General features: G+C 42.1%; 1 protein-coding gene across 11 annotated transcripts in view; it reads right to left on the bottom strand.

The window, feature by feature from the left end:
* The window catches only part of mvda (mevalonate (diphospho) decarboxylase a), a 44,815-nt gene extending 38,430 nt beyond the window's left edge, over positions 1-6,385 (bottom strand). For 3 of the 11 annotated variants that reach the window (XM_043706761.1, XM_043706760.1, XM_043706762.1), the window contains exons 1-2: positions 6,208-6,384; positions 2,862-2,932 (exon numbers count right to left, since the gene is read on the bottom strand). In XM_043706761.1, the coding sequence (XP_043562696.1) occupies positions 2,862-2,932; positions 6,208-6,277 (141 nt within the window). In that variant the 5' untranslated portion in view covers positions 6,278-6,384. Of the gene's footprint in view, positions 1-2,861; positions 2,933-6,207 lie in introns of all 11 variants that reach the window. The other 8 variants (XM_043706756.1, XM_043706759.1, XM_043706754.1 and 5 more) reach the window with 6 other exon arrangements.
* Between the last annotated feature and the right edge of the window lie 12,526 nt (positions 6,386-18,911).

Genomic DNA, 18,911 nt, shown 5'->3' with positions numbered 1-18,911 from the left:
GGAAACGTTGCCCCTTAGGTCTCTTTTATATTTTTCCCCTCTCACCCTAAGCCTATGCCCTCCACTCCTCCACCCCAGGCAAAAGACTTTGTCTATTTACCCTATCCATGCCCCTCATGATTTTATAAACCTTTATAAGGTTTAAGTTAAGGTACAATTTGTTGAAAATCCACCCGTAAAATGCGATTGATTATTCTATCAAATTGATTTGAGGAAAATTAAACCAGCATAATAGAGTCATTGAGTCATAGAGATGCAGAACATGGAAACCGACCTTTCGGTCCAACTCGTCCATGCCAACCAGATATTGCAACCCAAACTAGTCCCACCTGCCAGCACGTGGCCCATATCCCTCCAAACTCTTCCTATTCATATACCCATCCAGATGCCTTTTAAAATGTTGCAATTGTAGCAGCCTCCACCACTTCCTCTGGCAGCTCATTCCATACGTGCACCACCCTCTGCGTGGAAACGTTGCCCCTTAGGTCTCTTTTATATTTTTCCCCTCTCACCATCAACCTATGCCCTCCACTCCTCCACCCCAGGCAAAAGACTTTGTCTATTTACCCTATCCATGCCCCTCATGATTTTATAAACCTTTATAAGGTGACTCCACAGCCTCTGATGCTCCAGGGAAAACAGCCCCAGCCGATTCAACCTCTCCCTTTTTCTCAAATCCTCCAACACTGGCAGCATGCTTGTAAATCTTTTTTGAAACCTTTCAAGTTTCACAACATATTTCCGATAGGAAGGAGACCAGAACTGCACGCAATATTCCAACAGTGGCCTCACCAATGTCCTGTACAGCTGCAACATGACCTCCCAACTGCTGCACTCAATACACTGATCAATAAAGGAAAGCATACCTAACGTCTTCTTTACTAACTTATCTACCTGCGACTCCACTTTCAAGGAGCTATGAACCTGCACCCCAAGGTCTCTATGTTCAGCAGCACTCCCTAGGATCTTACCATTAAGCACCTAAGTCCTGCTAAGATTTGCTTTCCCAAAATGCAGCACCCCATATTTATCTAAATAAACTCCCATCTGCCACTTCTCAGCCCATTGGCCATCTGATCAAGATTCCATTGTAATCTGAGGTAACCTTCTTCGCTGTGCGCAACACCTCCAATTTTGGTGTCATCTGCAAATTTATATATCTTTAGATTCTTTGTTTCGACCTTTAAGGGGAATTTACTGGTAAACTTGACCCTGTCATGTCTTACGGTGACTGGCTACAATCAAAGAAAATGGTGATCTCATTCCTTCCTTTACTGAACTATACCTCTCATCCTTCCTCACTTGGATTGAGATAGTTTCTGCACCTTAAAGTTGAATTGATGACGATTAGAGAAATTTATGCTTTGTTGATAGTAATCATTCTGAAATAACTGATAAAGCCTGCTGTTGAATTCAATTTAAATATAAATTTCTTGCCATGGCATCTGCATACCCAAAACCATCTCGTCAATACAGAACTCCTAAGAGTACATCTTGCTCTTTAGTTTTGCCTACTTCATGGACAGTTGCAATTGTGATTTTATTTTTTTTCTCTCTGGCAGATGTATGTTTTCTTCTAGTGCTTTAGCAAATAATCTAAAAATGGCCTTTCAGACAGCGCAAATAATGCTCAGCATTGATAGCTGGATCAGCTGGGTACCAGCAAGGCTCTGCCCTGACAACGCAGCAAGCAGCAATGGTGGCTACTGCCTTCCTGCACAACTCTGTTGCAGGCACTATGGGGCATCCTGACTCTCAACTCTTAGCTGGCACCCAATCAGATTTTGTTGCAAAGTCCTGGGAGTCCTAGACTAACTTTTCTTCCCCAATTATGACAACCACCCTCTCCATAATTGGAAGTTTTCTAATAGACCCTATCTTCTCAGAATGCCCGTGCAGCCATCTATCATAATACTTGAATATTATCCAGCTGATAGTCCGAAGGTAATATGGCATCAGTCGAATTGCCAATATTAAGTTGTACAGTATGCAGTATGGTCGAGGAATTCCACATGATTTAGGTCCCTCGGCAGAGGAATGATGACCTCCCAATAATCACGTACACATTTAGTGACTTGTCATTAGACCCTGGTTTCACTAAGTTACCTCAAGTACTACCATAGATGATTTCTGATGTGCGATTTGTCAGGTTAGATGGTTTTCCAGTTTTTCTGCCTTTTTCAACATTGATGAGGGAACAACTCTCAGACTTCTGACACCATTTAGCAAATCTGAAGCAAGATTGAAGACTTAACATCAAACAAGGGCAAACATTAAGCATTAAATTATATGCCGAAAAATAGCACAGTGGGGTTTCACTGGAACCTTCTTCCTTCAGGTCCCTGTCTCATGTGATGTGAGATCACTGAAGATACAGTCTACTTCTAATGTACAGCTATCAATTCCATATGCTTCATCAGGCTGCAGTATTACTTTCTGCACCACTCCAGACAATGTGTTTTGTTGAAATGCTATTAAAGTTTCCCCTCCACTGAAGGCAGGAGCCTTTCGGTAGAGGTGTAGAAGGACCAAATCATTAACAGACAGATTCACATTCCAGTGAGTACTATTAGATAATTAACACGAAAGCAACCCTGTCTGACTGGCCCCTCCTCTTGCGTAGGGGATGAGACCACTTCAATTAATGCCTTGGTTATTGTCAGTCATCTCAGGCCAGGGATCAAACTGCTTTATATAAAACTGAGAAACACTCCACGTAGCACCAGTAGTCATTAGGCCATCTGTGGATTTCTTTAACTAGAGAGTAAAGCAAAGAGCAAACCCAGAACACGAATGCGATTCACGTTTGAACATCAACCCTACCCTTAATCTTTTAAAATCTTTAGCGTCTGAAACCTTACCTGATCTTGATGTAGCGTTACACTGAGAGAGGAATTAATTGGCAAAATCAGCTCTTCATCTCGTTTTCCCCCTAAGCAAAAGAAGTAGAATAGCTTAAATTCTCTTTAGATCTGATAATATTAAGTCTTTCCTGCTATCTGAAGTTCCTTTCACCAATTTCAATTTTTCAGACAATTTAATTTTAATTTGAATGAATAGTGTGGGTATATATTTTCAATACTATCTCAACTCATTGTTATCATTTGTGCCTGTCTTGGTATTTTCTGATCAACTGAATGAGGCAGCAGTATTTGGCAGCAAACCAAATGCCGTTAGTAGCAGTGGCCTCCACCTCACCCTATAATGACTCTTGGGGTTGACCTCATCAACCTGCTCTGGTTCCAGTTATCCCATTATTAACATCCCCTTGGGCTCTGCTAGATGTCATCTAACAATCTCTTCAGAATGCCCATTTACTTGTCACTAAAACTCTTCTCATCCGGAAGTTTAACAGGGATGATTGCAATGATGTGCTGACTATATAGTCTTCCACATGAAATGCCCAGTTATCACAGCAGTGGTGTGGCCTGAATCACACTTCTACCAGTCTGTTTTGTAACTTTTGCTATGTTCTGCACCCTCATATTTTCCCATTTCCTTCTCACCTGAGTAGATTCACTGCTTTTCCTCCGTAAAAATATTCTTAACACATTTTAAGCCAGACCCTTCGATCTTAAATTTGTTGATGCCCATTATTTCAGAGGCCATTTCTGACCATTCCTGTTCCCATCATCCACAGCCCTTACCCCCTGTACAAAACCACTTTCGCCCATGTTTACTGGAAAGAAATCTATTCCTCGTGACACATCCAACAGAACCTTCAAACTCCTATCTACCAAGTCTTATGATGTCCAACCACCATAACACCTTGTAACCCACCAGTAGCTACACCAACCTTACCTGCACTTTTGATGCTTGTCAGGCTAAAATCTTCACATTCACTCCAGTGTGAACAATGGGGTGCAGAATTAAACCTCCCTGTATTTATATAAATCATTTGTACAAATGATTTAGATGTGAACATAGAAAGTACAATTAGTAAGTTTGCAGATGATATCAAAATTGGAAGTGTAGGGAAGAAGGTTACCTCAGAGTTCGAAGTGCTCTTGATCAGATGGGCAAAGCGGCTGTGGAGTGGCAAATGGAGTTTAATTTAGATAAATGAGAGGTGTTGCATTTTAGAAAGGTAAATGAGGGCAGCATTTATATACTTAATGGTAAGATGTTGGGCAGTGTTAGTGAACATGGAGACCTTGGAGTGCAGGTTCATAGTTCCTTGAAAATGGAGTCACAAGTAGATAGGATAGTGAAGAAAGTGTTTAATATGCTTTCCTTTATTGGTCAGAGCATTGAGAAAATGAATTGGGAGGTCATGCTGTGGCTGTACAGGACATTGGTTAGGCTACTTTTGGAATCTTGTATGCAATTCTGGTCTCCCTCCTATAGGAAGGAAGTGAAACTTGAAAGGCTTCAGATAAAATTTATAGGATGTTGCCAGGGTTGGAGGGTTTGAGCTAGAGGGAGAGGCTGAATAGACTGGGGCCATTTTTCCTGGAGCGTTGGAAGCTGAGGGGTGACCTTACAGAGGTTTAGAAAATCATGAGGTAGGGTAAATAGACAAAATCTTTTACCTGAGTTGAGGGAAGTCCAGAACAAGAGAACATAGGTTTAGGGTGAGAGGGGAAAGATTTAAAAGGGACCTAAAGGGTAACTTTTTCATGTAAAGGGTGGTGAGAGTATGGAATGAGCTGCCAGAGGAAGTGAAGGAGGCTGGTACAATTACAATATTTAGAAGGACCCTGGATGGGTATATGAATAGGAAGGGTTTAGAGGGATATCGACCAAGTGCTGGCAAATGGGACTAGATTAATCTAGGATATCTGGTCTGTCCATGCTATACATCTCTGTGACTCTACGACAAGGACAAGTGGCCATCCCTCACTAGTTTTTTTTGGTCCACAACCACCATCAAAAGATCTTATTCTTCTTTTCCAAAACAATCCAGTACTTCAGAATCACCCGGAACAGCAACAATAATCATCAAGAAAATAAATACAATTCCCGATTTCCTCTCCCTCTCCCTTCTGCTTGTGGGTGAGAGAAACCTTTCCTCATGGATTTGCAATGGTAACATCAAGAAGCATACTGTTGTACACCATCACCAGTCCTCACTGATCAAGTTTTAGATTATTTAGTATGAAAACAGGCCCTTCGGCCCAACAGGTCCACACCGACACTCCGAAGAGCAACCTACCCAGACCCATTCCTCTACACCTAACACTACGGGTAATTTTAGCCCCACAATACAATTCAACTGGTTAAGATGTCACTTCCAATTTTACTTTGAACTCCTGAATCAGCTCATCCAGAGAAAATGGCTTGAAAAGAAACTCTTTCTAACCTCTGCCAGAAGCAATATGCAATGATGAAATGACAATCCCACATCCCTGTTCCACAGCATTTGCATTGAGGTTATGACCGTGTGATGGAGAGAATATTGTTTGAAAGGATAATGATTGCCCACCCGTTTTTCATTAACATTAAAAATTAAGCAAAGTAAATGTTAAAAAAAGTTCATGTTAAATCAGTTGAAATGAGAAGAGTCTTGTAGAACAGTGGTAAGGCCCTATTTGTCATCAGGTGTCTACCCCCAATGCAAAGCTAATCTCAGTGGTCTGCCTAGTTTACATTCCCGGCAGACGGACAGACTGTGCGGTGCTAGCAGGTTATAAACTGTTGTGGTTCTGTTCACCGAGCTGGAAGTTTTTGTTGCAAACGTTTCGTCCCCTGGCTAGGCGACATCATCAGTGCTTGGGAGCCTCCTGCGAAGCACTTCTTTGATGTTTCCTCCGGTGTTTATAGTGGTCTGTCCCTGCCGCTTCCGGTTGTCAGTTTCAGCTGTCCGCTGTAGCGGTTGGTATATTGGGTCCAGGTCGATGTGTTTGTTGATGGAGTCACGGGAAAAGGCTACTCAGTCCATCGCGGTGGTACTAGCTCTTTCCGAGTTTACTTGCATACTCGGTAGTTACCAAAGCTGAAAATGTGTTGCTGGAAATGCGCAGCAAGTCAGGCAGCATCCAAGGAGCAGGAGAATTGACGTTTCGGGCATAAGCCCTTCTTCAGGAACGTCGATTCTCCTGCTCCTTGGATGCTGCCTGACCTGCTGCGCTTTTCCAGCAACACATTTTCAGCTCTGATCTCCAGCATCTACAGTCCTCACTTTCTACTCGGTAGTTACCAATCCCGGCACAACAGAATAAAGAGCGGGATTTTGAATCTGTTGCTGGTTTCAGTGTCAATACTCACAGTATTTGATGACAGCGATGTTGACAGGGGCCGTGCAAGTCACCATCCACATCCTGCTTCCCTCATCCATCGCCCGAGACCAACAACAACCGTTAACCTGCTGCCGCCGCCACCGGCCTCCTCTCACACCACGCACATGCCCCACCACCACTCCGCGCTGATTGGCCGGAACGTCGCAGCAGGTAAATGATCCGCCAAACAGCGAAACGGCCATCTCCCGTGGTAACGGCAGTTAACCAATCAGAATGGCGACACCACCATAACATGTCGCGAACGTCACTGCGCACATTGGCGAATGAGATATTTGGGATTGTCCCCGGCCCCTTTTAGGGTGAGAGCGCAATGGCAGAGCTGGGGGAAGAAAGTGGATGTTGCGCACTGCAACAACAACAACAACAACAACGTCTGCTACGAGCCTGCGCCATGTTTGTGCGGGGCAGGCCATCTGTGTCGGCGGGCTGCCGGTGGGGGTCGCTGGTGGACAAGCTGTTTGTTGACTGCTGGTTTGACAGTTCAGTTCAACATTGTTTAATATTCAACCCAGATTCAATGAAAGATAGTTGCGTATTCTGTTTAAAAATACTTGTCAATCCTCTACTAATGATAATTAGACAGGTCCTAAGCGTTACGAAGAGGGGTGGTGCGGGTAGGTTTTGATGTAATGGTGGTGTCCTTACCCCTGGACTGAAGGCCCAGCTTCAAGTCCCACGTGTTCCAGAGATGTGTAGTTACATCCCTTACAGGTTGATTAGGGAGAAATAGGTGCAAGGAGGATGGGGGTCAGTAAATTACCAAAATCAGAGACTTCCAGAACTGCAGACAGAACTCAGTTAACTGTCCCTCACCAAGTGCTCAGTTCCCCTTTACCTGTGACCTGTGCTTCTTAAAATTCAGCACTTGGCGGTTCTTATGTTGTTATTTTAATTGATCTCAATTGGAAAGAATGCAGGATTCCCATCCCACCAACAACCCATGACCATCATCAATATCCCTAATAAAGAGTAACCATTCTTGCCTTTTCTGTTTGTAGTTTGTCATAGGGTTTATTCTGGAGCTAAGTGTAATGGTGAACACGAATCCATTGTCAATTATCAGAATACCCATCTGGTTCACTAATGTACTTTAGGGAAGGAAACTGCCAACTTTACCTGATCTGGTCCACATGTGACTTTTAACTGCCCTCTGGGCAATTAGAGATGGGTAACAATGGCTAGCCCAGCCAGCACCACCCCCATCCTGTGAATGAATAAAAAAACCCTGAAAATTTGATTTAGGATGCAAGTACTAACTGGTCACAGAGGCAATATATGTATGTATGTATAAGGTCTGTTCTCTGAGGCTGTTCTCTCATTACACAGAGAGAGAGAGAGATGACTGATAGTTTAGCTTGAGGGTCACTCCACCTCAGGCAAGGCAGGAGGTCTTCGTGGATTTTTTGGCCTCGGCATCATTAAAAACCAATTATCCAGCCAACTGAGCTAACCAACACTGTATGTATATAGGACTTGTGGAAAATTATGACAGGAAGACTAGACTTCACTTATCTATTGAATTAATTTTTATCACTTATAATTTTCCCAAATTCAATTATGCTTAAGGGTCTGATTTACAACTGAGGAGAAGTAAGTTTATACCATGTAGAAGCAGTGCTGGATGGATCTTTGGCGGAACCATCCAGTTAACCTCTTTCCCCCTCTTTCACTTCTTTTTCATTATTTCATGGGATATAGGCATTGCTGGCAAGCCAGTATTTTTTGCCAGTTCCTAATTACTCTGAACAGAATGGCCTTACACAGAGTGCACACATGTAAGCTAGACCAGATAGGGATGGTAGGTGAAAGTGACGATTGCAGATGCTAGAGATTAGAGTTGAGAGTGTAGTACTGATGGTGCATTTCCATTCACAAAGGACATTACTGAACCAGATGGGATTTACAACAATCAATGATAGTTGTCAAGTTCACCCTTACTGTAATTAGTTTTCAATCCCTTATTTTTTAAATTGAATTTAAATTCCACCAGCTGCCACAGTGGGATTCCGTCTTATGTTGGCAAAACATCAGCCTGGGCTTCTGAATTACTCGTTTGTGATATCACCCCCATGCCTACATAGATTAAGACTGGTCAGTATTGTATACAGCTCCTGCCTGTTCTACTGGCTAGATAATGATCGAGAGAAGGTTAGAGAGGAAGGATAATCAAGTCTGCTCCTGTTAAATATTTCAAATAAATGCAGTCAGTTCGTATAATTTTTCATTATTTTTCACAAAACAATGATAGAAATTCAAGGAATTATTGATGTTGTAAATAGAGTGCTACTTCAAAGCACTGTGACTTTGAATTGCAGGATCATTCCCATCACGGCGTTTTAAATTGCATATTCCCAATTTTCTTTAAGCTATTAGGAAAATACTCCATGGGAAAGCTGCAGTAAGAAACTTTCTCCTTGGTGGGGAGTTCAATGAAGACAAGATATAGATTGAAGGAAAGACGCAGGAGGTTTTGAGGGGATGTGTTTTCATCCAGAGCGTGGTGGGAATCTGAAACTCATTACCTATAAGGGTGGTAGAGGCAGAAACCTTCATAACATTTAAGTATTTTGATGTGCACTTGCAATGTCACAGCTTTGGGCCAAGTGTTGGAAAATGGATTTAGAAAATTTAGGTAATTGTTTTTGTCCGCAAAGACTTGATGGGTTAATGGACCTTTTTCTGTGCTGCAGACCTCTATGACTATATGTCCTATGAAGGCCAGCTGCAGAAACACTTTTCAAGAACATTTTATTGAGTGGAGAATAAAACAATAAAATAAGAATTGATAACTTACTTTGACTCCATGTTTAATGCTGAATTAAAAATTAAATCTTTGCAGTTATAAATCATTGCACAAACACAGACTTCTGAGGGCAGTTTTCTCAGCTATAGCACATTAGGTTGCAGGAATAGTGTTCTGTTTAGTTTATGACTTTTAATCATTCAAGCCTTCATTACCTCTAGATTTAAATATTACAAAATATTGTCTGGTCTCACATTCTACCCTCTGTAAACTCGATGTAATCCAAAACTCTATTTCCCATGTCTTAAATCACACAAAGTCCCAATTCCCCTATCACCCCTGTGCTTGTTGATCTGCACTGGTCCTGCTCTCGTAACCATTGAGATACAGACTCTAACAGTTTAACAGTCCTGGTCAAGCTATATCTGTTTTCAAGTCCTTCCATTTCACTCCCTATCTCTGCAATCTCCGCCAGCCCTAAAATTCTTTGAAATATGTTTAGTCTTTCTGGTCTCCTGTACATCCTTAACTTGAATCACTCTCTTATTTGTGACCAATGACCTGGTCCTAGAATTCAGTCCTTACACCTGTCTACCTCCCATTCTTGCTTTAAGATGCTCCTTAAAACATTTGTCTTTTACTTATCAAATCCAAAGTGTCCTTATGTTGTTTGGTATCATACTTGGTTTTATAATACTCCTGTGACGCAACTTGGGGTCATTCTGTAATGTTAAAGGTCCAGTATAAATATAAAATATTGTTGTTGGGCAACTTACCAATAATAAACATGAACTCAAACTAAATTCTACTGGAGAAGTTTCCTTATTTGATCAATTATCAGTTGAATAATTCCCTAAAAAAATTGAATTTCTAATTGATAGCTGAGAAGATGACAGAACAAGATTTTACATTTTATTACTGTTACTGTGAGAAAAGCAGACAAAGTACTGACTAAGTAATATTGGTGTAGGCAATTTAAACTTTAAACTACAGATAAATTTCTGAAATCCAGAAATGACTTTGTTCCAAGAATTCCAGACTGGACAACTTACAGTATTCCACAGGTGTAGTCTTTACAATTTTTCATTTTTGGGGCCTATGCTTTCGATGATTACAGCTGAGCTTGAACACGTCTTCAGCTAGTATCCAGAAACACATAATTGCAGAAATTACTAGATAGTGGGAATTCTAACTGAACTTTCCATTCCACAAAATGTGGATAGAGGCCATTGGGTTCAATTTTAATTCATCCCTGGATGGTGACAGTTCAAATGGAATTGCAGACAACAAGAACGCTCACCCAAAACTAATTATGAGGAGCAAAGAGCCGAACTAGGTTTATGTTTCCTGGGAGGTGAAATTACCAAGACTCACAGGATAGTGATATGGTAGAGAAAACCTTCTACTGCTGTTGAGGGAGACCAGAACAAGAAGATATGAATCGGACAGCCAGACACTCAGGAGAGAGCCAGAAAATTCTTCTTCACCTAGAAGATAGTAGACACATGAAACTGTCTTTGACTAAAAGCAGCATATGCGAGATGAATTTCAAATTTGATTCGCACAGGTTTTTTGTTTGCTAGCCAAGGACATGAAAGAGTAAGGAGCTAAGGTAAGTTGATAAAGTTGTATCATAGGTCAGCCATGGCCCCATTGAATGATGAAGCAGTCTCAAGGAGGTGATCAATCTACTCCAGTCATTATGCTCAGACAAACTTTAAATAGGCAGGTCAGCATTACTGAGGCTGATTATGACCTTTCAACGAGGCCTGATGGGGCAGCAATCTGGCTGTTCCAGCAGCCAGGTCCAGAAGAAGTCACCATGATCAGAGCCACATAGTCACCTAAACTTGCACTGGGAACCACCCCTGTTGTTCTCACAGTCTCCCTGTCCACAACTCATCGTAGGTTATAGTCAAGGGCAAGGCTCCATTCTGGCTGGAATCAGCTGGATTTGCTCCCCTCAATGCAACTCCACATCCCATATGTAATTGGGGGAAATGGATGGAACAATGGGTTGTGCATGAATCAGTGGTGCAGATATGTGTGGTCATATATATTAATTTTCTTGCTGCTGTCTTCCAATGAAATGATGCTACAGACATTCATTGTTAGCAAAGTTAAGTTAAATGTCTGCTTCTAATTGTGAAAAATGCAGGGTGAATGAGTAAATTATCAGGAGCCTTTCTGGTCAACATGAGCTACACTCAGTGATGTATTCAACCATTTAATCATTTGGTTCTTAATGTGCATCTGAGATACTTGAGACAGTCCTTTGATTCCCCTCCTTCTTGTCAGTATTATTTTTGTATCTTTATGTCCTTTGTATGTAACCAGTGCAATATAGAATTCTTTGTATTTCACATGTCATTGAGGCTTCTACACTGAGTAAATAAAACCTCAATCAAATCACTTTGCATGCTATCTCTTTGGGTATTGCATTGATTATTTTTCTAATCAATGTTTCATGAAAAGTGTTTGTTGCAGAACGTTTCTCCCGGGATTCAGAGCACTCCTCCTGGGAACATCATTGTAGCCAAACCTAGCTTGCATTATGTAACCTTTATTGAGTCAAATTCCATACAAGAAAAAGTATAATTGTAAGAAGATACAGCACAGAAAGAGGTCATTCAGCATATAGCAGCGACACTCAAAATCATGTACATTCTAATAACCTTTTATTTTCACTGGAAATCAGATTAAGGAGCTAAAATGACAGTCTAAATGTTGTGTATAGGCAAGAAAGTGATTTTGAACACACAATCAGATCAGTCATGATCCCAACGATGGCAAAGCAGACTCAAGGCTCTGAATGACCCACTCTTACTCCCAATTCATAAATTTACGTATTGCATTCAGAAATGCACTTACTTGAATTGTTGGACAACACTAATTTTAAATTATGCTAATCTTTTGTTTATTAATTAATGGAATGTGGACATTGCTGGCTCGGCCTTTATTGCCTATCCCTAACTGACCAGGTGACAGTTATAAGTCAACCACATGCATGGCAGATTTCCTTCGCTAAAGAATATTCATGAATCCAACGGGATTTTATAAAAACCTGCCAATTATTATGAGGTTACTATTAAAGTAGCTTTCTATTTCAAATTCTTAATAAATTAAAACTTCAAATCACAGCATGCCTGAAGATGAACCCAAGTTCCAAGAACATGAGCTTGGGTTCTAGATTTTGCCTAAAACGTCAATTCTCCCACTTCTCAGATGCTGCCTAACCTGTCGCGCTTTTCCAGCACCACACTCCTGGCTCTAATATCCAGCATCTGCAGTCGTCACTTTCGCCTTCTAGATTACGTAGGTAAAAACAATGACTGCAGATGCTAGAAACCAGATTCTAGAGTAAAGTGGTGCTAGAAAAGCACAGCAGTTCAGGTAGCATCCAAGGAGCAGGAAAATCCGATGTTTCAGGCAAAAGCCCTTCATCAGGAATACAGGACAGTGGCGTAATGGATAACGCGTCTGACTTCGGGTCAGAAGATTGTAGGTTCGAGTCCTGCCTTGCTCGAGTGCAAGGTGTTGTGTGGAGCACGTTTCCTTTCTAGATTACCTCGTCAGGTGTCATTGCCACTATGCACCGACTCTCCTTAAATTCCCTGTTATGAACAAACAGACGATCAAAATTGATTATAGCTGGCTATTAGTATATAACAACTAAAAACATTTTCTAATTACAAATCAATCAAGACTTCAAAGGCAGTATTGAGAAGGTTCATTTGGGGGATACCAGGTATGGAGAGATTGTCATACAAAGAGACATTGAGGGGCCTGTACTCATTGGAATATAGAAGAATGAGAGATGACTTTATTGAAACATACAAGATTCCTAAGGGACTTGACAGGGTGGATCCGAAAAGGCTGTTTCCCCTTGTGGAAGAATTAGGACCACACAGCATAATCTCACTTTTAAGACAGAGATAAGGAAGAATTTCTTCTCTCAGAGGATGGTGAATCTGTGGATATTTTTTTACCTGACAGGGCTGTTGATGTTCGGTCATTAAGTATATTCAAGGCTGAGATAGGCAGATTTTTAATCATTAAGGAAATCAAGGATTATGGGGAAAAGGCAGATAAGTGGATTTAAGGGTTATCAGATCAGCCATGATCTCATCGAAAGGCAGCACAGACTTGATGGGTTGAATGGCCTACTTTTGCTCCCACATCTTATGGCATGTTAGCTAAAAAAGGCCAGAAGATGAACAAGGATTTAAAATTTGTGACGGGGACAAAATGCAATGTTTTCAAATTTCCTGAGGATTTAACTATATAGGTAATTGTGATTATCACTTCTCATCTCGGTCAGTCTGGTTAGGTTACATACAGAGGTGGGACAGTCAGTCTGTGGAGTCGTGGAGATGTACAGTACGGAAACAGACCCTTCAGTCCAACTCATCCATGCCAAACAGATATGCCAACCTAATCTAGACCCATCTGCCATTTAATAAAGGCAAGGTATTGGGGGAGCTGCTGCTGCAGAATGTAGACTGCGGAACATACTTGGGAGGATTGGGGACTGCAGTTTGGGAGGCAGGGGAGATGATACTTGTGAACTGTAAGGGTGAAGATGGTAAAGTATGGATGAGAAGATGAGAGGTGCAGGAGAGCCTCTTTTGCGGGTGGCCCAAGTAGCTGCCAAAACAGTGGACGTGTCACAGAAACCTGCAAAACACAAAACTGAAAGTATCACGATCAAAGCTTAGATGATATGTGCAATAAATGACACTGATAGTGGCATAAATACAAGAGCTGCACTAAAATTAAGAATGGTTCTTACTCAATTGGTGTGACATGCTGCTGTATTCCCACAGGAGTGGTCGCAGTCTTTTCCTGCAAAGGCCAGATTCCTTTCATGACCGGAGGTAATGAGCCCACCTTCAGGTACCCACTAACCACCCAGGCCCATTTTGACCCTATTATGTGCTGTTTTCTCCTGGAATGAAAGAAAAAGATGGATTGAGAGAGATGAAAGTGGGTCGAAGTGATGCAAGTGGGTGGAAAAGTGGTGAAGTGTCCTGATATGTATGCAGTGCAGAAAGCATTCAGGATTAGTGTTGTGAGAAGGTTGGAGTGGGTGAGAATGAGAGGAGGAGATAATGCAAGCAATAGAGAAAGTATAATGGTAGTGCATGAGACTTAGTGGGAGGAGGATGCAGCAACACCAATACAGTGAGTGTGAGGCAGCAGAGTGAAGATGGTGACAATTACCCTGGCACAACAGAGACTTTCTTTTGTGTGTTCCTCTGCACCATGGAGACTGCACCAACTTTTGTGGTAACCTTGCACAAAGCTGGCAGGGTCTAGTGTCAGTGTGCCCTCTGCTGGTCTTGAGGATAAATGACACCTTGTCTCTGCACCACCTCATCAACCAGAACGTCCAGGTCCTTGTCAACAAAGCAGGTGCTAAATTTCTCTCTTGTCAAAATTGACACAGCCAAAATATGGTAAAATGTGTCCATTTTTAACAATGTTTAAAAGATTGAGTTCCAAATATAGGTTTGCAATGTTGCAGAGAACTCCCCTACTCGCCTTGAAATATTGCTATTGGTATTTTAAATCCAACTGAGGGATCAGCTGGGGACTTGGTTTAATGCTTGGTCCAAAAGATGGCGCCTTTGATAGTATTCTACTGGCGTTTCAACCTATATTTTATTGTGGTCAAATACAGAAACTAATAAGTAATGAAGACTGAGACTGCAGGGTCATAAGTTCATGCGGCCAGCTGCTGTGTTGGCTTGTGGGCACCATTATGTCCCCATTCAGTTTCCCAGAAGAGGCATTGGGGCAGAAAGGCTACATACCTCCAAGCAACTGGTGGTCAAATAAGGGAAGTAAAATCCCAACTTTAATTACCAAAGGCTGACTAGGTCTTTTTCAGTCCACCTGCTGGATTGCATGGCACTGGGAACAGTGCCAGATGCATGGCATGGCATCTGGGCCACCCGGATGAACCAACCCAACCACCCTGTAGCACAGCATTTCAACTCCCCCTCCCACTCCACCGAGGATATGCAGGTCATTGGACTGAAACTTCCATATCCGCCACAGATTCACCTGCACCTCCACCCACATCATCTACTGCATCCGCTGCAGCCGGTGTGGCCTCCTCTATATTGGGGAGACACGCCGCCTACTTGCGGAGCGATTCAGAGAGCACCCCTGGGCCACCCGGACGAACCAACCCAACCAACCTGTAGCACAGCATTTCAACACCCCCTCCCACTCCACCGAGGATATGCAGGTCATTGGACTCATCCACCGCCAAACCACAACAACCCGACGGTCGGAGGAGGAGCGTCTTATCTTCCGACTGGGAACCCTCCAACCACAGGGGATGAACTTGGACTTCACCAGTTTCTTCATCCCCCCTCCCCCCACATTGTCTCAGCCGGATCCCTCCAGCCCGGCACCGCCTTCCTGACCTGCAGTCTTCTTCTTGACCTCTCCGCCTCCACCCTACTCCGACCTATCACCCTCACCTTGACCTCTTTCCACCTATCACATTTCCAACTCCCCTCCTCCAAGTCCCTCCTCCCTACCTTTTATCTTCTCCTGCTGAACACTCTCTGCTCATTCCTGAAGAAGGGCCTGTGCCCGAAACGTCGAATCTCCTGTTCCCTGGATGCTGCCTGACCTGCTGTGCTGTACCAGCAATAAAGTTTCAACTTTGATCTCCAGCATCTGCAGACCTCACTTTCTCCTGGCACTGGGAACAGGCCCACTGCCTGGAGGTGGCTTCCTAGCAGCAGGCAAGAGGGACATCAATCCATTTTAGTCTTTGACATTCCTAACTGTGATAGCTGCTGTTTCAGTCCACCTTCAGGAAGAATTTCCTCGGCACAAATGTAGACCAGCAATTGTGGCCATTTTATAATTCAAACCATCTTAAAAATATTGAGAGGGAACTTCAAGGTGGAGGTGTCCTTTCCTCCCCTCACCTGCAATGGCAGGTTGCAGATTCTTCCATACAAGAAGGTCTCCTATTGGGCCTTGAGCTTTGAGAGACCACTATCTTGAATTTCACTCCGAGCCTGCCCTCTTGCAGAGACCTGACTGAATCATTGGAATCCACTGTTGGGTAACAGCTCCCAACAGAATGTAGGTCATGACCTCAACTTGACACTGATATTGGGATCCTGACTGATAATCCAAAATTCTATCCTGTGTCTCCTGACAGGGTGTTGAACCATGAGATTCCAAGTCAGATGCAAGTCTACACAGCTGGCAAGTAATTTGCTTCCTGTACCTAATTTAAGACTGAAATTACTATTCTATCTAGTACCTGCTGGTCCAGGTGTTGCATTTCTCATTCAATCTGATGTTTAAAAAGGTTCCCTGTTCCAGGCCCTATTCACACATGTCCCAGATACTCTGCAGAGGATGCTGCATTATTTGATTTTTCAAAATATATAAATACAAGTTTAACAAATGGCTTGAGATGCTCATTCAATACTTTGAGAATATGGTCATTACTTAGAGTGGTTATTAGTAAATGAAGTTGCCCTGATCTAAGACTCAGTAAATCAAATAGGATGAAATTTAACAGAGATGATTCAATTGTTTACATAAATATAATTTGTTTCCTTAGAAGTTGAACTGAGAAAGCCTAATGATGTTGAACATCCGTTACACATTGGGTGTCCTAATGTATTCACATTTGGTTGCAAACATAGGGGAAGTAGTTTTGGGTCAGCTCTTGAGTTTTGTCACATTGCTAAAGAATATATATTCTCACCCAGAAAGAGAACTACAGCAGGAAATTATATCAGGAACAATGAGGTATCTTTATAGAATATTTGAAGTAGTATGCATTACATCTCTCAAATCCACACATTACACAATGGATGCAACAAATAAAATCTGTGACAAAAACAGAAACTTGGAAAGAAGACTCAGCAGGTCAATTTTTCTTAAAGAATCCCTCCAGTGTGAAAGAATCTACCTTTTTAACAAGTCACCTTCAGACATAGCTACAAAAGTTGCAAGCAGGAGTTCATGGCATCATTTGGCCCATCGACTCCTCTCTGACCTTCCAAAGAGCACCCTATCATATTCCTGTAATCTACCTAACCTACACTTTCCTGAATACTATGGACAATTTAGCGAGGCCAATCCACCTAACCTGCACATCTTTGTACTGTGGAATGAAACTAGAGTACCCAGAGGAAATCCACGCAGACACAGGGAGAACATGCAAATGCCCACACAGTCACCTGAGGCTGGAGTTGAAACCAGATCCCTGGTGCTGTGAGGCAGCAGTACTAACCACTGAGGTACTGTACCGCAAAGTCTGGCAGTATGTGTGGAGAGAAAGCAGAGTTAATGTTTTGGGTTTTCTCAAAACAAAAAGTCAAAACAAATCTATGATCTTACCTGTAGGCATTTTAATTTGCAACCTTTTTTGTATAATTACACAAATAATTACATTTACATACTAAATTGTAAAGACTGAAGATATAAAGAATTTATTAGAAAAAGTTTAAAGTCTGAAAATCAACATTTTTTTGGTTGTCATTAGCTGAAATGTTACACAAGCCAAGACTTGTAGTTGTATCTGAAGCATGAATCCAAGACAATTAGCAGGAACTAGAATGGTAATTAATAATATAGTGTCAGCTCATTCACTGAATGATAAGTGCTGAAGGATCATAATCCCTCTTTAAACTAAGTTTAAATAAAAGATAAGTAACCTCCAACAACATTAATTGAAGCCAGTTCATACATATTTGCGTAGTTGAAGCTATTTTTCTCCTCTTGTTTTCCATTCATGAAAGAATCTACCTTTTTAACAAGTCACCTTCATACATAGCTACAAAAGTTGCAAGCAGGAGTTCAAGGCATCATTTTTTAGGTACTCGCTATACAACCATAGCTTCACATTAAGTGTCACATGACAGAGTTAGAAAATACAAAGTACACAAAATCTGAAATATTTTCACAGATACTAGCATTAAATTTAACATGCTGTAGGATCTGGCACACACTAGTTCTGAAAAGGAGTCACACTGGATTTGAAACAGTAACTCTATTTCTCTCCACAGATATTGTTTGACCTGCTGAATTTCTTCAGCATTCTCTGTGTTTATTAGAGCTTCTCTTTGTGGGGGCCAGAGGAGCAGAACTGCTCTTCCAGCCTCCACTAAAAACATTATCCTTCTGCCATTCCAGATCCTCCGACACATGCTTCCCCATCAAGTGAAACCTTCCTGAGCCCCATGCCCTCAGGACTTCTTTAACTGGCAGCCTCTAGACAACCTAATTGTTGTAGGAGAAAGTGAGGACTGCAGATGCTGGATTCCTGAAGAAGGGCTCATGCCCGAAACGTCGATTCTCCTGTTCCTTGGATGCTGCCTCACCTGCTGCACGTTTCCAGCAACACATTTTCAATCTAATTGTTGTAGAATCATAACATCAGATTAACTCTGCAGCTTATCCAAAATCTCACGGGTGGCCAGCATATGAGAGTTAGGCAGGAATTTAAAAAGGAGGTCCTCGAGAGTAGTAATATCTGGATTACTCCCGGTGCTACGAGCTAGTGAGGGCAGGAATAGGAGGGTAGAGCTGGTGTATGCATGGCTGAGGAGCTGGTGTATGGGTGAAGGATTCACATTTTTGGATCATTGGATTCTCTTTTGGGGTTCAAGTGACCTATATAAGAAGAACAGATTGCACTTAAATTGAAAGGGGGCTAATATATTGGCAGGGAAATTTGCTAGAACTGCTCAAGAGGATTTAAACTAGTAAGGTGGGGGGGTGGAGGAGGCGGGGAGGGGTGGGGTGGTGGGACCCAGGGAGATAGTGAAGAAAGAGATTAATCTGAGACTGGTACAGTTGAGAACAGAAGTGAGTCAAACAGTCAGTGCAGGCAGGGACAAGGTAGGACTAATAAATTAAACTGTATTTATTTCAATGCA

This window comes from Chiloscyllium plagiosum, chromosome 17 (assembly GCF_004010195.1).
Source record: "Chiloscyllium plagiosum isolate BGI_BamShark_2017 chromosome 17, ASM401019v2, whole genome shotgun sequence".
Taxonomy (NCBI): domain Eukaryota; kingdom Metazoa; phylum Chordata; class Chondrichthyes; order Orectolobiformes; family Hemiscylliidae; genus Chiloscyllium; species Chiloscyllium plagiosum.
Note: the sequence above shows the minus strand (reverse complement) of the source record. Positions and strands in the feature narration are given on the sequence as shown.